At 31.0% G+C, this 22,175-nt stretch overlaps 1 protein-coding gene across 2 annotated transcripts; it reads right to left on the bottom strand.

Moving 5' to 3' along the window:
* Positions 1-1,240: 1,240 nt before the first annotated feature.
* Positions 1,241-22,075, bottom strand: LOC134708113 (kinesin-associated protein 3-like). Of its 2 annotated transcripts, XM_063568415.1 has the most exons (17): positions 21,941-22,075; positions 20,142-20,273; positions 18,688-18,845; positions 17,821-18,021; positions 17,376-17,600; positions 16,692-16,790; positions 15,826-16,004; positions 14,875-15,037; positions 14,175-14,275; positions 13,650-13,868; positions 12,326-12,491; positions 9,764-9,889; positions 8,603-8,701; positions 7,049-7,134; positions 6,431-6,620; positions 4,071-4,218; positions 1,241-2,715 (listed from the first exon to the last, which is right to left on the bottom strand). In XM_063568415.1, exons 1-17 carry the CDS (start codon positions 21,970-21,972, stop codon positions 2,514-2,516), a joined length of 2,526 nt encoding a protein of 841 aa, XP_063424485.1. In that variant the 5' UTR covers positions 21,973-22,075; the 3' UTR covers positions 1,241-2,513. The 2 variants fall into 2 exon arrangements, with proteins under 2 accessions (XP_063424485.1, XP_063424486.1); XM_063568416.1 differs by lacking the exons at positions 1,241-2,715; positions 4,071-4,218 and adding an exon at positions 6,091-6,356 and having other exon boundaries at positions 6,387-6,620.
* Positions 22,076-22,175: the final 100 nt, after the last annotated feature.

Raw genomic sequence — 22,175 nt, 5'->3', positions numbered from 1 at the left:
AAATCTTTGTGAAAAAAGTTTAATTCTATTCACGACCAGGCTCTGAATTGTAGTGATTTAGCTGATTTTTTAATGATTTTACAAGCCTTAACTACCAAAAAAATAAGTGTTCATAACTATGACAACCACTCATATTTTCCATTTCAGATTTGCTTTTAGAGCAGTATATATTTATAGAAAATATCTGGCACTCTGTCTGGTTATTACAATGAGCTGTACTTAAGTACATCCTTAAGCCATTTCAATTGATAATTCAAAGTGTCTTTCTTGGCTGTGATGTTACACTATTTTTTTCAGAAAATGTGATGGTTGGCCCATTTTGAAACTTGTATACCCCCTGCATTTGTTGACAACTGTTCTAAGTCAGGGACCAGATTCTCAGTGGTTGTCGTTTGTTGATTTGGTTCATAAGTGGTCTCCTGTTATTTTATAGATTAGACTGTTGGTTTTCCTGTTTCAATGGTACAACATACGTCATGTTGGAGACCTTTCTGGTTTGCTGTTTGGTGTGAGCCAAGGCTGTGTGTTTAAGGTTATACTTTAATATATATTGGTTTACTTTCACAAATCTAGACTTCCATTGAGAGGTAACTCATTCCCACTCATACCACATCTTCTTATATCTATCAACCATAACTCTGGACAAAATCATCAAACTAGAACAAAATTTGAACTTGATTTATAACTTGTCATGATGAAAGTATAAAACCAAATATTAAATCAATATCAACAAATGAAAATATGTTTATAACAAGAATGTGTCCACAGTACACAGATGCCCCACTCATTTTCTATGTTTAGTGGACCTTGATATTGGAATAAATTCTCTAATTTGGCATTAAAATTAGAATGAACTTATCAAAGGGAACATGTATACTAAGTTTCAAGTTGATTGGACTTCAACTTCATCAAAAACGACCTTGACCAAACACTTTAACCTGAAGTGGAACAGACGGAGGAACGGATGGACGAACGAACAGACGGACGAACAGACGCACAGACCAGAAAACATAATGCCCCTCTACTATCGTAGGTGTGGCATAAAAACTGATTTGTCAGACTGATGGATGGACAGACAATAAACAGACAGACAAACTAACAGATAGATGGATAGACAGATTACAAATCTAAAGCCCACTTCGCCTTCGTCTGTAGGGAATTAATAACAAACAATATACTAACTATGCTAATTAACTGTACAAGATGCTGTTTGGGCCTTTTTGATGTTAATAATAAAAAATATTTTCTAGCTTTTATTAATTATTGATGTAAATTCAGTAAATAGATAAACAAATAAGTTAAAAAATAAAGAAAAATTACAGCAACTAAAAAGTGTTGGACGGAAACTATATAAATCACAGATTCTTTAACAAATACGACAAAAGACACAATGTATACCTAAACTGCTTTGTTTCTAAAGAAGCCATGCACAACAGGCATGAGTAAAGAGCAAGGTTTCTGTAACTATTCAATTATATTTCCCTGGTATTTAGTACAACATATTGTGAAAGGCTGTAACCTTCAGAGAGATAGAATCTTCATTGAAAATTTTGAATGAATAAACCAGCAAATGTTTTTAAAAAATGTTTTTTTCTGTGATTGCTTGCTGTAAATTGTAATAAAAAATAATGGGTTTTACAAGACAAAATTACAAAAAATATCATGTATTTTACAACATTTTACAGTAAAATCTACACTTTACAAGTAAAAATATGCAGATCAAAGTTCATAACATTGAGGAATGTCAAAAATGTGTACAGATACTACAAATATGATCAGTAAGAGAAATGTGATATTTATCAATGAGACAACAACCTAACAATGCAATAAAAACAATTATCATTTATACAATGAATGTTTAACTGTGAATTTCTTATGCATCATCTGAGCAATGATTGGTTGAAAATAAATTATCTAGCCCTCAGAAAGAGTGTTCATGAAAATATATCATGTGCAAAAGGTGTTGCTAAAACACTGATATCAATTCCAAAATAAATCATGTGTTCAATCAAAATTACATTATAATATGTGTGTGACTTAATGACGAAGCTAGTACTTTCCATATTGTAATTTAAAACTGGTTGTAAATATAATGAGACAAAACTTAAACATGGAAAATTTCTGAAAAATGAACATATGGGCAAAATTTGACAATCAGCCACGAAAATAACATTTACTAAATATTTGTGCACAGAAGAACCAGCCAAGTCAAAAATGCTAAACATTTGCTAGGACTTGGATTTTGTAATACTTTTCTAAAATTAGAAAGAAAAAAAAATAGAAAATAGGAATACTTTCATTTATCCTACTCAATCAGGTTACAAATGATTATCCAATGGCTTACATATGGAACTGGAAATTCTATCAAATGTTTGGTAACATCCAACATATTATTAGGTCCTTGTTTATCTAATTGAAATCCCTGGTTTAATCCACCTATAAATCAAATCCTGTGTCATGTGCACTTCTATGATCTTGGTTAAATTATAAATAAATTAAAACTTTTCCAAAGTTTATCGTGGATCATAACCGCCATAACCAAAGTCATATTCATCTTCTTCATCACCATTACCATTTTGGTACATTCCATACTCCTGTTGTATTGGTCTTCCATATTGGTCTACAGCCCCAGCATATCTCTCATCTATAAAACCCATATTGGACTCTGGTCTGGCATAAGGTTCATATCCATCCTGAATATCTATACCATCATATCTGTAACAAGATAATTGTTCATTAACTTTAGAACAAAACTAGAGGTACTGAGAGCAAAGCCACAAAATTATAACCCTTCCCCAATATATGAATATACACAAGGGCAAAAAAATGATTTTGCTTACAGAAAACCCCTAAAAAAATAATTGAAAAATATGAAGTGCACATGCATTTTATGATTCAAATAAAGAGAAAGTTTCAATAAATGTTTTGAAGGTCCATACAAAATATGTAATCCAAGAAAAGTCGATGCAATTGTGAACTGTAGTATACAATTATGTAGAAGTCCATATCGAGTTAACCCTTTCCTCCATGGATTTTTTTTTTTAACATATTGATTCAAATAGGATTTTTTCGTTAAAAAAAAATCATCTGGTTTAAAATATTAAAGTCATAAGAAACCTCAAATTAAAAAAAATATGCATATGTTTTTTATAACTAAATGGATAGTTTTCATTATACAACTTATGTACATATACTTTTTTCTGAGGAAAATTCTTTAATTTGTCCACATTTAGAAGAAGTTTACTTATTTTTAATTGCTTGCTTCCAGGAAGCAATTCGCCGAAATATTTTCCGTATGCATAGTGACCCGAGCGTAACCCTCCTCCTAAAAATCCGGTGACCACAATACACATGGATCTGTCATTGAAATAAACAAATATCTGATTATACATGTTAAACACATGCTCAATACCCATGCTTTTTGTGATTTGTTTACTATAAGGTAACAATCGGTAAAACTCGGATTCAAAACACGGCATTTAATGAGCAGCCATATTTGTTAAATCATAACAAACAGAGAGAAAAAAAATTGACGATTATATGATATATTTGTGAAAACAATGATAAAATTGTGCACAGAGGACTAAGTTTATGATGTATACATGCATTGGTTCAAGAATTGGACAAACATTATTTTTCACCACTCACTCGTTTCATATGACTTTAATCAATTGCTAAAACAAATATTTCATTAATGAAATTCAAGACAGATATTCTCATGAATCTCCTTTTCATATTGGATACAAATTTTTTAAAGTCTGATGCTGACATTTTTGAGTAAAAGCATTTCAACTAAGGTCCTACACAGGCATCAAAAGGCGTCATTATGGAGTAAAGGGGTGGCGTCAAAAGGCATCATTATAGAGGAAAGGGTTAAAGTGAACCCCACAAATATTTAGATAAAGAAATGAAATTGAAGGTACAAAAGGTCGTTCAGGTTGGAAAGTTTCTTAACATTTTGTCAGGAGCAGTTGGAGATACAAAAGTATGAGGTAGGGACAAACAGTTGAATGAGCTCACATAGACAGACCTACATCACTGCAGTGTTCTGGTAAGGGGACAATACTCACCCATATGGCATGTATGGCTGTCCATGGGCATCATAAGGTTGGCCTTCATAGGGTTGACCGTCATAGGGTTGACCATCATACATTCCATTCTCATCTATATATTCTGGTGTTAAATGTCCATCCATAATGTATCCATTCTCATAGGCATCTAAAATATATCATTTATAACTCATTTTAGACAGAAATCTTAAAGATTAAAACATGGATCTGAAATGTAATGACCTCATCAATTTTGTTAGAATTTCATATGGATGAGAAATTCTGTTTTTAGTCAACTTAAATTGAATCATTCAAATCTAATGCAATTCTGCTTTAAATGTTTATTATAGGTTTTTAAAACTAAGTCAGAGTGAAACCCATCTCCTTGGGGTTTATAAAGCAACAACAATAAATTAATTTCAGACTTGTGCAAACTGCAGCTTAAACTGGGTTTTTTTCAATAGCATTATACAGGTTAATTCTCACTAATGTTTCTAGTTGACACATTTCTGCATTTTGTGACGATAATAAATGGTTATAATTAATTCTTCTCATTTTCATAAAAGGAATTTATTATTAAAAAATTCCATCTGAAAATAAAATGGAAAATGGCACCAAGATACTAGTTTTCATGCTAAAAAATCAAACAAACTACTTGAATTTACTGAACATTTCTTCACAAAATTAAATTTGTCTTAGTTATCTCCTCTTTTATAGTAGAATGTAAAAAAAAGTGATTTAGTTTTTCAAAAACTTTTCAAAGGTTCTAAATTTGAGTGTTTATAAGGGTATTGTGGTTCAAAAGTTCTTTTGTTCAAAGGCGTATTTAATTATGACAGGATTCTTGTAACACAACTTACATCGTACCCTGCACTTGAGATTTCAGTGACAAAGCTTTATTCAGTACTTGGAGAAACCAAATTTGTGCTGGGAAGTTAATTTCTGAGTCTGAGTAGGATAATAGTACTCAAAAGTTTTAAGATAGCAAGGCCATTTCTTCTTCAATCTTGTAAGTTAAGAGGATGTCATTTCTGTAGTATGCTTACTACATCTTGAAATTGTAACATGCTTTTTGTTTTGATAACCTCAAACATTAACCATGCTAAAACGTATCTTATAATTACAATAAAAACACAAAATATATGTAACCAACATCAAAAGCTTATTTCTGTTCAAAGCAAAAAACAATACCAAACAATCTATATAATCCCTTTAAAACAAGAAATCTACTTTTCTAAAAATCTTATTCAGTCATGCTACACTCCTTAAGCTTTCTTGTATTTCTTTAACACTGGAATTTAGAACATGCTTGTTTCATTTGCATGTGGATCTTTTCTTTTATTGATTTTTTTAGGATTTTTTTTAAATTTTATTTCTGAGTATCTGATACAAGGAGAAGTTCTGCCGAAAAACATATTAATATGATATTTGAATTCGGATGGACATTTTGGATTTTGTTGCTAAACTCCAACCAATTCATTTATTTCCAAACCTTGTCCAACAACTCAAGAAAACAAAATAAAATAAAATAACATAAAAATGGAAAAGCATTCAGTCCAGTATTCAACATTCCCATAGAACTTGTTTAAAAATACAGACCAAGCTTACCTTTGTTACCTGTGGTAAAAATTATACAAATCAGTACTCATTACCTAAACAGTGTACACAGAAAAATATAGTTCATAGCTGGGTTTCTCATTATATATATGTTAATAATTATTTTCTAGTGTAAAATAGTGTTAACATTCATTTTCCCCCTAAAACATAGATGAAACCTGATGGAAATGTAATTACTTTATATGTAAGAAAAATACATTTTCTAATTTGTGTGAGTTTTGGGACATTTTCATTTTTTATTCAAATCAACTTATCATCTTTGGTAGAATCAAAATAATCATTAATTATCCTTATCTATTTATCTATTGTGGACTTTCATGTATAGTGTCCTAAGTAAATGGACATACTTTTTCTCATTCACCATGTACAACATGATGTACACAATTGATATAAGACACTGAATAAGGTGAGCTCAACTTGAAAAATATTGACCATCCATTTGGGAAGGGAGATAGCCAATGCAATGGAATCATAATACAATGGTCTATATTAATATTGGTTCATCCATAACTTTGGATTGAAAGAGTAAAAACTTTGACCTTATATTGGGATTATAGTCAAAACTGTGACCTTGTATTGGAATAGAGTGAAAACTGTTACCTTGTACTAAAATACGGTTAAAACTGTGACCTTGTAATTGAATAAAGAGATTACTATGACCTTGTATTGGAATAGAGTGAAAACTGTGACCTTGTACTAGAACACGGTTAAAACTGTGACCTTGTATTGGAATAGCAACCTCCCCCCAGGATTAATGTGAATACCTCCATAAAACAGGTCCGGTCTGTCCAGGATATCTGTATCTTGTAGATAAGGATCGTACCCCCCTTCGTCTCCATAATACTGGTCAGCCATTTCATCCATTTGTCTTGTCTCAATCATATCTAACCATTGAGAGTTATGCCAACGGAATTTCTCTAACTGTATACGTTTTGCCCATTCTGGATCAAATTCCTATAATTGATATATATTAGTACATCTTAGTTAATAAGTTTTAGTGTATATAAACTACATTATGCCTTGAGGGAAACTACTAGTATGAAAGGATATCAAAGGAAGATCTCTGAGTACTAACAGCTGTCAACGTAGACAACTGAGTACTTAAAGCTATCAAAAAATAAATCACAAAAATACTGAACTTAGAGGAAAATCAATTCGGAAAGTCCATAATCACATGGCAAAATCAAATAACAAAACGCATCAAAAATGAATGGACAAAAACTGTCATATTCCTGACTTGGTACAGGCATTTTTAAATGTAGAAGTTTCAAGGGAGACTACTGACTTCTTATAGTGGTCAAGGGAGATTATTGAGTACTAACCTCTATCAAGAGACTCATAGTGACATTACAAGCTATAAAGGGAGATTACTTAGTACTTACAGCTATGATGTCCAATGTGTTATCACAGACTTTGCGTATTTCAGCATTTTTATCATGCATTAGATCTATAAGGTAAGCAGGCGCCTCTGATTAAAAGTTAAGAAATATATAAAACATATAAAACAATCATTTAAAACATTCTTTTCTGTTATTCCAGTTTATTTTTGTATTAGATGAACAAAGTAGACTTATTACTACAATAACACAATAGTTCCTGTTCACCTGTGATGTATGGAAAATTAATGGGTCCTTTTTGTGTTGTTTGGTAGCTTTCTCATGTACATGTTAACACTATCTCTACGTCTTTTATGCAATAAATCTTTTAAGTGTAAATAATATGACAACAACTAATACTTTAACCACAAAGTCTCAAGTTATTTCCTGATTAGTGATGAATGAAAATATCTTAATGTTATGTTGGTTTTCATTTTATAAGACTACAAAAAAAAACTTGTGCTCTAACAAGAATATATGTCCAAAAATCAACTTCTAACACTATCACATTAATTTGAATCTTATTTTGATATACGTTTCAAAAAGAAGACTTAATAATGAACATGCCTTCTATTTTTTGGTGAAAACTTTATGGTGAACATCCTTAAACAGGGTTTCCGCTGGCATTTGCGAAAAAATAATAATTGTGGCGATTAAAATTCGTCATTGGCGAAAGAATTTGGCGAAAGAAATATATAAAACGATTTATTTTCAGCCATCTTGTTTATTTACATTTTTTCGGGTTTCTCTGACTTTACCAATCAGACAATACTCGGAATTCACCTTGAACTCGTTAAGATTTTGACAGAAAATCGATAATCAGCTGATTGCACTCATAGCTATCGACATCAAAGGACTAATTAATAAAGGTGTTGATTGTTATAATATGACAAAATGATATGATTAAATGGCTTCTGTCACATGTCACAAAAGGGAACTATTAACCACTTTGCGACGCACGTGTTTGAAGCAAAATTTTTACGCTGCCTCTTCTTCTTTTAATGATAGTCCAGAAAAGAAAATTGTTGTTATGACGGAAAATGTTCAAAAGCAAGAAAGGTCTCTGATTTAAAACTTTATCATTTAACTTTCATATAGATAATTGATTTGAGTGGGTACTCCAAAGTCGTTTCAGTGACACAATTGTTTCAAGCATATAGTTTTACTTATTTACGATGGTCTAGAAAAGATAACTGTCGTTATGACGAAATATATTCAAAAGGTTGGCATGAGAGTAACCCTTCAATGTAATGACTACACCTTACATGAGGGATCAATTTCAAGTGATAAGATGCTTCGTTCTGTTGTAAAAATCACTTCTTATTTAGGGGGGGGGGCTGAAAAAAGGAAAATTTTAAAAGAAAAATATATTGTGTTACTTGGCGAAAAAAATAATAAGTGGCGAAAAATATATTGTTTTGGCGAAAGAGGTGGCGAAAAAAATAATTGACCCAGGGGAAACCCTGTCCTTAAACCATAATAAAAAAAATTACTACTATATCTTACTATCCTAGGAAAGGCATGGAAATAGAAATTGACAAAATAAAATAGAAAGGATACGAGTATCTTTGATGATAACTTCCCGTGTAGATTCATGGAAAATCATCTGATAGAACACATAAACAATCTGACAAACCATCTCATCATCTTCCTGCTTGGCTGTAAAACACATCATACAAATACACAGATAAATAGGTAAATATAAACACATAAACAATCTGACAAACCATCTTGTCATCTTCCTGCTTGGCTGTAAAACACATCATACAAATACACAGATAAATAGGTAAATATAAACACATAAACAATCTGACAAACCATCTTGTCATCTTCCTGCTTGGCTGTAAAACACATCATACAAATACACAGATAAATAGGTAAATATAAACACATAAACAATCTGACAAACCATCTTGTCATCTTCCTGCTTGGCTGTAAAACACATCATACAAATACACAGATAAATAGGTAAATATAAACACATAAACAATCTGACAAACCATCTTGTCATCTTCCTGCTTGGCTGTAAAACACATCATACAAATACACAGATAAATAGGTAAATATAAACACATAAACAATCTGACAAACCATCTTGTCATCTTCTTGCTTGGCTGTAAAACACATCATACAAATACTCAAATTAAACATTGTCTGCATTCGTTTTGAATATTAGAACACTACAACAATCTGTGCAGCAAATATAGCATGAAACCATAATTCGTTGTTCATAGGTAAAATCCCTCTCTTAAAATACACATTTAGTAGCCAATAAACTAATGAATTTCAGAAATCATGTGTCATTTTCTTCTTCACTAATTTACATGACTAAGTTTTTTTCTTAAGAAATAGATAAATGCTCTTTATATTAACAAAATAATCATTCATTGTCATGCAATAAATTAAATATTTGTTTACTTGACAGTATACATGGTAAACTGTAAACCAATTTTTTTTCATTTTTATTTTTTTTCACGTTTTACCCTTTCTTGTCCACTTCACAGCTATTTTATCTTGTGATTTTTTTTTAATTTACTTAATGTCAATTGATAAAAATAGATCCAAGTTTAACATATTCACAAAGATTTATATTCAGGTTATTTTTCTACTCGTAAAAGTCATGAAAATAAAACACTCGTGAAAATAAGTTGGTTTATAGTACTTGTATATATACTTGTATTGCAACAGGTAGAAATGTGAATATTCTATATAATGGCTTACCATTTAGTAATTCAATCAGACAGTGTATGATGTTAGACTCTGCTAACAGTTTGGCACAGGCATCATCATTGCACACAGTTCCCACTAATATAATAACATCTAAAACAATATCATCTTCAGCGCTTCCTAAAAAATATAATAACATCTAAAACAATATCATCTTCAGCGCTTCCTAAAAAATATAATAACATCTAAAACAATATCATCTTCAGCGCTTCCTAAAAAATATAATAACATCTAACACAATATCATCTTCAGCGCTTCCTAAAAAATATAATAACATCTAAAACAATATCATCTTCAGCGCTTCCTAAAAAATATAATAACATCTAAAACAATATCATCTTCAGCGCTTCCTAAAAAATATAATAACATCTAAAACAATATCATCTTCAGCGCTTCCTAAAAAATATAATAACATCTAATACAATATCATCTGCAGCGCTTCCTAAAAAATATAATAACATCTAAAACAATATCATCTTCAGCGCTTCCTAAAAAATATAATAACATCTAAAACAATATCATCTTCAGCGCTTCCTAAAAAATATAATAACATCTAATACAATATCATCTTCAGCACTTCCTAAAAAAATAAAATGCTATCAAATACAAGATAGTCTTTTGTGCATACCTATGTTTCCTTTACCTGGGATATAACAATAAATCCAATTGTTCAATAAATAGGGAATATGTCCATGGAAAAAGATAATGGCCTAGCTTGCATATAACATTATAAAGGGACATTACTCAAGAATGGTATAAGTGACACTTCCCAAATTTGTACTTGATCTGAGTTTTGTTAATAAGCATTGTGTATAAGTTTCATAACATTTGTTTGCGGCACACTTTAAGGAGAAAATGAAACTGAAAAATTCAGCAATTTTCCATTTATAAAGGGGCTGAACTCTACAATGTTAAAAGTGGCAAAAAAAATGTGGAACATTCAATTGTAAAAACTAAGAGCCTTATATAGCGAAACAATTTTACCAAATCAAGCATTCTGTGAGTATTGCACGACAACACATAGTCCCCTACTGGTTAAAATTCATTGTAATGGAACAAAATTTTAAATTGATCTATAACTTGTCATGGTGTAAAGTACATAAAATAAAAAACAACTTGACCTTTAACTTGTCATGATAAAACAATACACCCAATATCAAATCGATATCTTAAAGATTGAAGTAAAAGTCTAGAAAACGGATTTGCTGGACTGACAGATGGACAGACAGAGTGCAAATACCCTTTGACTTTGTCGTTAGAAACTAAAAACCAAATTGAACCAATGACAATCACTGAACTCATACCTGTCAACTCACCCGTTTTTTGCGGGTGACACCCGTTATTTTCACCTCTCACCCGGGAGTTTTTCTTTACCCGGCGGGTCCCGGGAATTTCTAACATTACCCGTTTCACCCGGATTTCTGACCGGAATTGTTTCCGGTATTTAGAAGTAATACGACCTTCGGTTTTATCGGTCTTTTTCAATGTAACCAAAGGTCAAAATGTAGGCCTTGTTTACCTGACCTATGTAACGATATTTTCAACAAGCTACAAGATGAGTTCAGTGACTATCAGTTGACCCCATTAGATGAACTTCCACTTTGCACTTCCCCTGAAACTGACATTGGTACATTTTGGGGAGAAATGGTCAAGTTGCATGACATTTTTCTTAACAAGCCAAGATTTTTTGTTATGTCAAAACTTGCTAAAACATTACTGGTTTTGCCAAACAGCAATGCAGACAGTTAGAGGACATTTTCTTTAGTAAAGAAAATAGCTACAGAGTTTAGGGCTGATCTTAATAAGGATACACTGTGTGCTCTTCTTTCTTGTAAAATGAATACACATTTGCATTGCTATGAACTGAAACCAAGTGCAGTTCTTTTAAAGAATGCCAAGTCTGCTACTATGGAATATAACAATAGTCTGAAATAAACTTGTATACATGTTCTAACTGTTTCATATACATATTGACTATATAAATTATATGTAAACATATTTTTGTTCTTCAATTGAGCCCGCAAAATGTCGTACGCGTTATGACCTGAGATTTTTTTTCTCAATGCAGGTCATGACCTGACTTTTCATTTTCAGAGGTTGACAGGTATGTGAACTGCAGGCTCCTAACATGGTACAGGCACATATAAAATCATACTTGAGGTAGATACAATTAAATAACTCAGGAGAAACATTACTTAGTCTTTTTGCTAAAGGCAGAAAAAATTCCCACAATCCTATTATCTTTCTCTTAAAATTAGCTTAAGAAATATTTTAAGTAATGCATTATATTGTTGATAGCTATATATAGTTTTTAATAGCTAGATTACAATCTGTTAATTAAAAAAAACATAAAGAAACAGCTGACATTCTTCTTCTATTTCACAATTGATTGTATGGGAGTCGGAAGGCACTCCTATTAAATTTGATGGTGCTAGTAACAGATTGATAGTCCAAACAGGAAATAATCTATTAAAATAGTATGCACTGCAAACCCCCAAACTCGCTTCTCTCTCCAGACTTATTTCTGGAAGAGCAATTAAGTATTATATGACAAACCTGGTTCAAGTCTCCTCTTTATCCAGGGTATCAATTCGTATTCCCTGATTATAAGTTCATAATCTAGGTCAGGTATGGTTAAGTTACCCAGAATACCTAGTGCTTCCACACCAAAATCATCATTGTCTGCTTGTAACATGGCTTCTGCTAAATCACTAATGTAGTCCTGTAATAACAGACTTATGTAAATACAAAGAGGCAACATTTATGGGCATCTTCCACTGCATGTACTTTAGATTCAGTTAATTTCTCATGTACATGTACATAGTTCATGGGTTGAAAAAAATGAATCTGTATATTTGATACATTCTGTATACAATATGTATAGAAAAGGAGTAGGTCCGGTAAGGACCGATTTTGGCCACAAATTTCAGTTTCATCTGACGAAAGATTTTGACCACTTTTTAAACACTTAAGAGTCTATTTCATTTGATTCAATTAATTTATGTGAAAGATTTTAACCTATTAAGTCATTAAAAACGATCCGATTTAAGCTCAAATTAAATGAAAAATCTACCAAATATATATGTGAAAAAATGTCACTTTTCAGATGTTTTTTGTCAAAAATGACAGTGGCCGCATCCGTGTTCATCCTCAATCTTTATATATGTTATGTATTATCATCAAATACAACTTCCATTTCAATATTTTGGGAGAACAAGGAAACAGCCACTTTCTTTTTACAGGGAAACCGTCTAAAATTTAACTAAAATGCTGGAATTGTTAAGATATCAGTAATTAAGCATGACTTAATGGTGCTAGTACCCACTATATGTGCATTGTATTGTCAAAAACAGCCCATACTTTCGTAGCAGAACCATTCTACTATCCAATAAATAACTAAAAGTTTACATTTGAACAATTTTGTAAAACTGCTATATTTAGGGGCCAAAAAGGGGTCTTACTGGACCTACTCCTTTGATTGATCAAGAATTTGGACTCATTTGCAAGTTTCATCTTTTCAAAGAAATCCACAATAATTTTAGCCCCGCTAGAGAATCTATGTAAACTATGACTTCTGACAGTAAGATATGAGATATGAAAAGACTTCATCTATTGGTGCTGTATAATTATCTGTTATAGCTGTCTGTTTAACTGAAGAACAAAAGTCACTTCTTTTGAGACAACTTTCTCAGCCAGCATAAATCAGTATCAAAAACAGATCAAGTTTTATATGCATGTTACAAATATTTGTTTATTTATAAAGTAAAATGCAATCTTTGTGATAAATCAGGTAAATGTTGGTTTTTTTCAATGTTTTTTGTGTTTGATGTGGTATACAATAAATAACCATTTCTTAATTAATACATAATATCAAACTTACAACAAACAAATTTTTAGTTGGTCCGTCATGCTGTGAGATATTTCTGACCATTTTCATCAACAATGGGTCTCTAAATTTAAAAGCTCTCTTCATTAACATTTTTAGTCCTTGACCTTCACAAATAATTTGAGCATTCCTTTTGTTAGAGGCTAAGTTTATACACAACGATAACAGTTCAATGTCTGTCTTTTCTGGACTTTCTAATAACAATTTCATTGCCTGAAACATAAAAGATCATAATTATATATTTAGTAACTCTATATTATTTAGGGTAAAATGTTCATGAGTAAACAATATTGTGAAAGATAGAAAAAAACTAATATATAAAAATCTTTTACGGTCTAGTTCATGTTCTTTTTTCTGTTAAAAGATACCATTTTACGTAAAAACATTTATTATAGAGATAACTGCCATAGTTGTTATATTTAGTGAAAGTAACACAGGTCATGGTATTCATGGTATTCTTATTTTTATGATATCTTACAAAGGCAAACATTTACGAATAATGACATTATGATAGCTTACAATTGGTATACAATCTGTAAATGTAAACATTGATTTGGCCTTGTCATCCATACTAACGTGGTACAGTATACACAACACAATCATCTTGTGGTTCTCATTATCTAAAAACAAAAAGTTATGCCATACTTTGTTTTTTAAATACTGTTATATAAATAAAAAGCAATATAAGTCAACTTAACAGATGAAATCTCTAGATATCAAATATTCTATTTGCCTATCATAAATGTCTCTTTTTAATTGAATTTCTTGCTAGATCTAATCTGTTTTTGTTCATGTGCCTGGCTTTTCACATGATTTATTAAGCTGTCATAATCTAAAATGCTGCCATGCTAACATTGGCCAAATAACTCTACCTTGTCAATGTATAAAGAGAACATGACATCTTTTTTTATAATATATTTGAAATAACAAAGAAATGTTTGACGGCTGCATCTACATGGAATATGTATTTTTTCAGTTATATTTCGTGAGGATGAGACACAAATGTTTCGTCCGTCATGAGGATGTAAAAATCTGAAATCTGAACCTGAAAAAACGGATTATCAAAATCTATATTAAATCAAAATGAATAATGAACCTGTTTCTACTAGAGAGAAGCAGATGTTTACGTATTATAAGGGATAACTGGGAGAATTTTTTAACCCTCAAGTATCCATTGAAATGGAATAGCCTTAACTATAATAATGATGTTTAGACTTACTAAGTAATCCTACAAGTTTGGGTAACAATCCAAATTTAACTATTTTACTCCTAAGTTCAGAATCAAATGACAAATTCAATAACAGTCTTAACGTAATGTTGAGTAAATCCTCATGGTCACAAGGAATCAGTTTTGTCAACTTGCTGATAACATTTTCTTTTGACTGAAAAACAAATAATTGTATTAATTCACTTTCATGGCCAAAAAAATTATGCATGATAAGTGATAAAACAGACTTCTGAAGTTTGAATTTGTGAGTACTCTTAGATTGGATTTTTTTTTTTGTCTTTTTGTGAGGATTTTTCTTTGGCTCAATACTAATGTGATGAGTCATGCTCTTTCCAACTGATTTTTTTTATACATTAGTGTTATATTATGCTGTTACACAACCCCAGGTTAGGTGAGGGTTGAGTATCAACTAACAATGCAATTTACCCAGAGAAATTCTTGATATGTGCCTGTCACATGACAAGAGCCTGTAACTTTTAAAGTGGTTGTTGTTGGATATTGTCACAGTATCTGCCATATTTGTTATTTGTTTGTTTTTTTTAAGCCTAAAAAAGGTGGGTTTTTTTTTTTTTTAACTGTTTCACAATTTGTCATCCAGGCCATTTTATGGCTCGTATGAAATTGGTTTGGTCCATTGTTGAAGGGTTTAAGGTTGGAGAAGTGGTCATACGTAGAAACACACTGACCTATGTTCTTCTCAGGTAATAATGTTCCTTTTAATGCTGCTGCATATCTCAACTTATTCTTTACCTGTGCTTTTTTTTCCATATAAAAATGTTAAACAAAGCAATGTCTTTTAAATTATTATAGACAAAAGTTCAGTAGCTAATGAGAGAGACATTTGTCAGTGGCAATTTAAAAGATGCAAGTTGCAATAAATCAATAAATCAAATTTTTAAGGAGTTTCAAATACACATGATAATGATAAATGTAGTAGCTCACCATTTCTTTTTTATTTTCAATAAAGATGCTTAATTTCTTCAAGAAAGATACCACTAAGATCAACAATTCAAAGTTATCTCTCTCTAAACATTTCACCAACATTTTGACCACATTCTTGTTTTTCATCTTCATTTCTACAGCTAGATCTTCTGATAGGTTGAGTAACAGGTAGAATGCAACTTAAAATAGAGAGCTAATACATTTATTAACAAATTAAAGAGTATAATTAAATGGAATCCAATTCTAAATTATCAGTATATAGTGAGGAACTGCTAAAAAATAATAAATCTGCTAATAATTTGTGACAAAATATTCATGATATTTTTAAAAATAAATGTTTAAGCAGGCAGGAAATTTAATGCCAAGGAAATGAATATGCTTTACACAGCATGACAACACCAGATGAGACTTGATGTATATTAATCATCTTTAAGAGATCAAATTTCATCATAGACATTACTTTTGCAAAAATATATTACTCATTAAACATGTTAAAAGACATACCTGTATATTCTCAAGCAAAATGTTTAACCAACGATGTTATTCCATGAATTAGGCAGTAAGCAGTCTTGTTGGAATTTATTATTTATTTATGTTAATACATTTCAATAGTGCATTATACTTTATGTGTTTATCGTATTGCTGAAGATTGTATGGTGGCCTATAATTGCTTACATTTGAACCCTGATAGGTGGTGTTTTATTTGCTCTCATAAAACATCTTTTTGTTGACAGACAGTTGGTAAATCTAGTTAAAACCAGGAAAACAAAAATAAAGTTTGGTACTTATATAAATAATTGATTTCACAGTAGGCTGTTTGTTTATTAAAACTATAGGTGTTATTTAGTTTCTCATGTTGTACTTACCTCTAAGTAGCTGCTCTTGTTTCTTTACCAGTTCTGAATATTTCTTGACGCTCTTTTCATAGTCTTCCTTGACTTTCACATTGTCTTTCTCTGATTCTGGTGAACAAGGTTAAGGTGTATATTGATAAGTTAATAGATTTATTATAACATTTAGACTACAAGAAGCCTGTTTTGCTAAAATGGTACCATGCCATATAATAATTCAACCTAAAGACCAGCACTGTTAAAATATGTTAATTTGGAAAGATAGTGACTTTAGTTTCCCTTTGGTGGTACATAACATTACAGGGAGATAACTCTGTACAAATTAGCTGAACGTTTTAATTATGTTCCATTTTTAAGGATATATTAGGCTTCTAAATGATCAGAATTAGTGTTCTTTCCTATAGTGTTTAACATATACATATATCTGACACGTTAATTAGATAAAATTTTAAAACCTTTACACGATAAGGTGGGCTGGGTATTACTCACACTAGAATTTCAAATAGGGTGAATCCATTATTTGATCGAATATATTGAAAAGGGTTTGCGTTTTATAGCAAACACAATGTTGAATAAAGAGATATGAAGGGCTAATATTTGATTTTTTTTTGACAGGCTGATTTAAACAAAAATAGTACATATTCATTAAATACATGAAATACCTCAAAACTTTAAAAGTACATAACATAAAAAGGATATCAAGTTTCTTCTTTTTCTGAAGTTCATCGTTCCATAAATCATATTTTTTTAATTCATGTTCTAAAATGTTCATACATAAAGCTCCTATTTTAAAATGCATGATAACACCATGGAATTGTGTAAAGCTGGAGAAACAGAAAAATATGTATATAATGTTAGTCGCTAATTCTGTGCTTTTCTTCCAATCTTCTCGTAACACTCGAGCCAATGCACCAATTACAGTCTCTACAAAACATAAAATACATACTTAATAAATTTTTGAATGCTTTGATAGTTATATTGAACAAAGAATTATCTAGATTTATTCTATTGTTTTATAATATTTCTGTCTCACTGACACAGATACATTTATCCCATATCCTTTTTATCTTGCCTTTTTTTTTAAAGTTGAAGTGGTGTTAAACCCAATCATTCAAACCAATATACAAAAGTAAAATGATTTTACCATTGGCGAAGAGTTCCTCCAGATTGTCAGGATTTCTAGATAACTGTAGCAGTAATGCTGATCCACGGATCTTCTCAGGAACATCCTCATACAGTAACTCCATGTAATCATCGACATCATTGATGTTAGCCACCTCGTCTATCTCTGTGGCATCATAGGTTGGTACTTCAGGATTCTCTTGTAATTGGGTTTTACCAGATGCTGTCAAAATTAACACATTTCTTTATCATGTTTATTTCAAGAAAAAAATCGTATATATTTGTGTTTTTATGTCTACTATCACACTAAACAAAGTCTGGTAAGTATTTTTGTAGTTTTGTATTAAAAAAAAAATTATATATAAATTCTTAATAACAAAATCAGATGGAAGCCACATTTTTCGTCCCAGTCCAATTCAGATTTACACTACACATGTTAATTTGTCTATGTTAGATGTATTTTGTCCCTCAATTTTCAATGAAATGACAACTTACTAATTCGTTAACTTTTGGACCATCTGAAAATGCATGATTTTTGTTAAAATATTTTTGGCAAGGAAATATTTTTTTTACAACGGGTCAGAGTGAAAAGTTGAAAATCTTCAATAATTCACTGTCAAAATACATACATGTTCATTTATTAAACTGAAATATTTTCATTTATTACGAAGCTCCCCAATAGTTTCAAATATCAATGACATTTATTTGATTTACAAATTCTAATGTTATTTAACTTCACCTTGAAATATGAGCAACTTATTAGTCGGCCATTGTTATTCGGAAACCCCAAGATGTCATTGAGAACAGGGCATTTCTGTGGTTATCAAATATGTATACAAAAAAAAACAGTGTTTATGTACACAAGAACGTGAGAAAGTATAATACTAACCTTTACTAGGGGGTCCTGAATCTTTCCGACTCTGTAGGTAATACAGTAACTGCTCTACTTCCAGTAACTTAGAGGGATGTATTAATTTACATTTATCAATTATTTCTTTTGCTAAGGTCGTCAAATCACTGCCTGGATTCAAACTTTTTACTCTGATTCTAAAATCAAAAATATCTTAATTACATGTAGACTCTGTTTCATGAATGTTTTTGTTTATAAATAAGGCAGTTAGTTTTCTCGTATGAATTGTTTTTCATTGTCATTGTGACCTATAGTTGTTAATTTCTGTGTCATTTCGTTCTCTTGTGGAGAGTTGTCTCATTGACAATATTCATACCACATCTTTTTTTTTTATAATAAGAGACAATATATTTAATTTAACTTAACCAATCAAAAAAAAATGTGTATGTAATGGTTGAAAGCTACATAACAATACCAATTTTCAGGGACAAAATATATCATGATCATGCTGATAAACTAGTTGTATGACAAATGTCTCTCAAGATGAATTTTAAAAGAACATACATGGATTAAAACTTTCCCCAGAAACTATGAGAAAAATTGAGTGTATACATGAAAATAAATGTCTTGGCTTATCTGGTTACCTGAAATATTGTTTGTTCTTATCAAAAATGGTACACGTTAGTTTGTAGTGGCATCTACAGATTCATACCCGTAGCCAGGGGGTTCTGGGGGTTTGGACGAACCCCCCTACCCCCCTGAAACCAAATTTATAAGCACTAATAAAGTCAACATGCTGTTCAAATTGTTACTGATAAACTTGAGTCTATGAGTCCAAATACCCCCCCCCCCCCCCCCCCACACACCACCCCCTTTGGAAATTCCTGGCTACGGTCCTGAGATTTGACATAGTTTGGTAAGGATTGGTGTGGTTTGCTGTGAGAGACATATACATGTATGCTTTATTATTGTATCCTATATTTTGTAAATTATGGAAAGTAAACATCATGGTAAATATATATACATACCCATTCATGTAATGGGTCTTTAAAACAGATGGTACTTATATGATGGGTGAGTTTAACTGATTTTTATATGATTCAAAAATTCTTTAAACCGTACCACCAACATCATAAACATGACTAACTCATATAAACAATTCTTAAAAATATGGTTACAATATTATATTATTATACATGGCATTGCATGTGGAACTTTGAAATATTATTTTGTATATCATGTATATAGTATACATGTTATATGATTTTTAATGGACAACTGTAATCATGGTAATATTACTTATAAATCTAATCATGCTAATTAAGAATCTGAATCTGAATTAAATTTAAAGTAAAAAAAAATGTAAGTTACAATCAGACAATGAAGAAAAGGATAAGTTTATAACTGAATTGATTTGTTTTTCTAATTGCAGTGATCATGACCATATAGCATTTAGAAACAATGAAAAGGTACACAATAAAGTATAAACGTACATTTTCTGACATTCTTTCCTCTCCCCCAACATTGGATCTCCCAGTTCTCCAAGTATTGTTGCCTCCAGTTCATAGTTCACTACCAAAGCTTTCTCTGTGGGATGAACATCAATACTACTGAATTTTACTTTTCTGAAATAACAAAAAAACAATGAAAAATGTTAAAATTTCCATTCTCAATTTTATTAAATTTCTTAGATTCTAATATACATGATATCCATGAAATATATTACACTCTACTGTTTGAAGGCATCATTTATGCATTTTATCAAAATCTACTTCTTCGACCCAGACTTTGTATTTAGTAATATCTTGACCAACATGACAGGTGGCACTTGTAGAGCTGAATCAGTTTACCCTTTCAGAGCACCAGAGATCATCCCCCAGTGTAATATCATGAATATAGCAATAAACGTAGTTACATGTACATGTATATGTTTTTACAGAATAGAAATGTTTTAAATGTAGACATGATAAATAGTTATAAATAGTCTAATTAGGTACATGTAGGTTACATTTGTGAAAAGAGAAGGGTATTGTAGTTACGACATAAGGAACATATCTGATATATATCATCTGTAAAACGGTTATTTCATAACAGTCAACCAACTCGTGATGGTGTCTGTAAAATTTACGAAGTGATGATTTCAACTTCACCATTTGGAACTCTTGTTTTATTAGCATCCTGAGCAATAATCCTATATTAAGGAAATCATGATAGCAAATAGAAGCCCGGGAATAAGGTATCAATCATGTCAATAGACCACTTTCTCGAGTTCATCCATCACTGGAAAAAAATATTCAAATAAACATGCCTTTATAACATCATTTACCAGAGAGAGGGGATCACCTGTATCCCTGCACTAATTTAGTTCATCAAGCATCTTAGTGATGGTCATTGTGCAGGATGAACAAGAAATAATATTTGTCTTGTAAGTACTTAATCATGTTAATTACAATTCCCTAATGACAGCAGTGCAAATGTTAAATTATGAGAATTTAATTTGCTGAATAGTTCGTGCAATATAGCATTATACATTTTTTGTAGTTTTCTAACCACTCGCTAATGCAACATTGGAACGGAAGTGACGATCAACCTAAACGCACGAATGATGTTCACTAAAACCAGAGTTTTTGACAGAAATGCATCGAACTCAAAAGTTGTCTATTGGGAAATATATATATACATTTTACACTCTGTATGCAGACGCTGCTGAAATCATCAGAAATTTGCTACATAGAAACATTTATGGAAAGTTCACAATTGGGAAGCTGGAATCATCTCTAGATCTTTTGTCATAAAGTTTTGTTTTCAACCGACCCTCATTGTCAATTTCTAGATGTAAGTCAAGATATGAGGCAGACTTTACTGTATCTGTAGTATCCTATATCTCTAGTTTGATAGGATAGATTTGTTCAACATACATTGTACATGTAGTCACCAAATTTTGTATTATTTAGCTAAAATGTACACCTTTTATACGATAAAAAAAAGTGACTGGTTTTGAAGAAAACACGTTGACTTTTACTGTAAATAATGGTTACCATAATTATTTGAGACCTGACATGTCAGACAAATCACAAATATGACGCTAACCACAGCCGAAAATGACTATGACAGTAAAGGGTATTCTTACCCTCTAGGACTTTTGATTTCCTTCTTTGACACCTATATGTGTAGCACAAATAGTAATGTATAAAAAAAAATATCCATAAAAAAATTAAATATATTATGACAATGTTTCAATTTATATTTTTTTTATAGATCAGATAAAATAAATCATTTAAAAATCTCGAACCTTTTTAAGTATCTGGCCTCTTCGACTTGCATTTTGGACTATTCTCATTTGATTTTAAACATAAAAGTACTGAAATTTTATTCTATTCGGACATCCATGGCAAAATATTTATGAATCTGGTTCCTAAATCTCTTGAAACAGGAAAATAGTAAAATAAGTTCGAAAACCAGTTTGATATAGTCTTCAACCAAATATAATAATATGAATTACATAAAATTGCGAGTAAATAGGATAA

The sequence above is a fragment of the Mytilus trossulus genome, chromosome 2 (genome assembly GCF_036588685.1).
Source record: "Mytilus trossulus isolate FHL-02 chromosome 2, PNRI_Mtr1.1.1.hap1, whole genome shotgun sequence".
NCBI classification, from domain to species: domain Eukaryota; kingdom Metazoa; phylum Mollusca; class Bivalvia; order Mytilida; family Mytilidae; genus Mytilus; species Mytilus trossulus.
The sequence above is the reverse complement of the archived record's forward strand: the minus strand, read 5'-3'. Positions and strand labels throughout refer to the sequence as shown.

What these genes read in the sequence shown, in the direction of transcription:
- LOC134708113 (XM_063568415.1), bottom strand. Translation starts at nt 21,972, where the DNA reads ATGCAAGTCGAAGAGGCCAGATACTTAAAAAG. An exon ending in ACACATTGGACATCATAGCT is followed by an intron (nt 6,621 to 7,048) that starts GTAAGTACTAAG and finishes TATCAATTATAG; the next exon opens with GAATTTGATCCAGAATGGGC. An exon ending in ACCGGACCTGTTTTATGGAG is followed by an intron (nt 4,219 to 6,430) that starts GTATTCACATTA and finishes GATATATTTTAG; the next exon opens with ATGCCTATGAGAATGGATAC.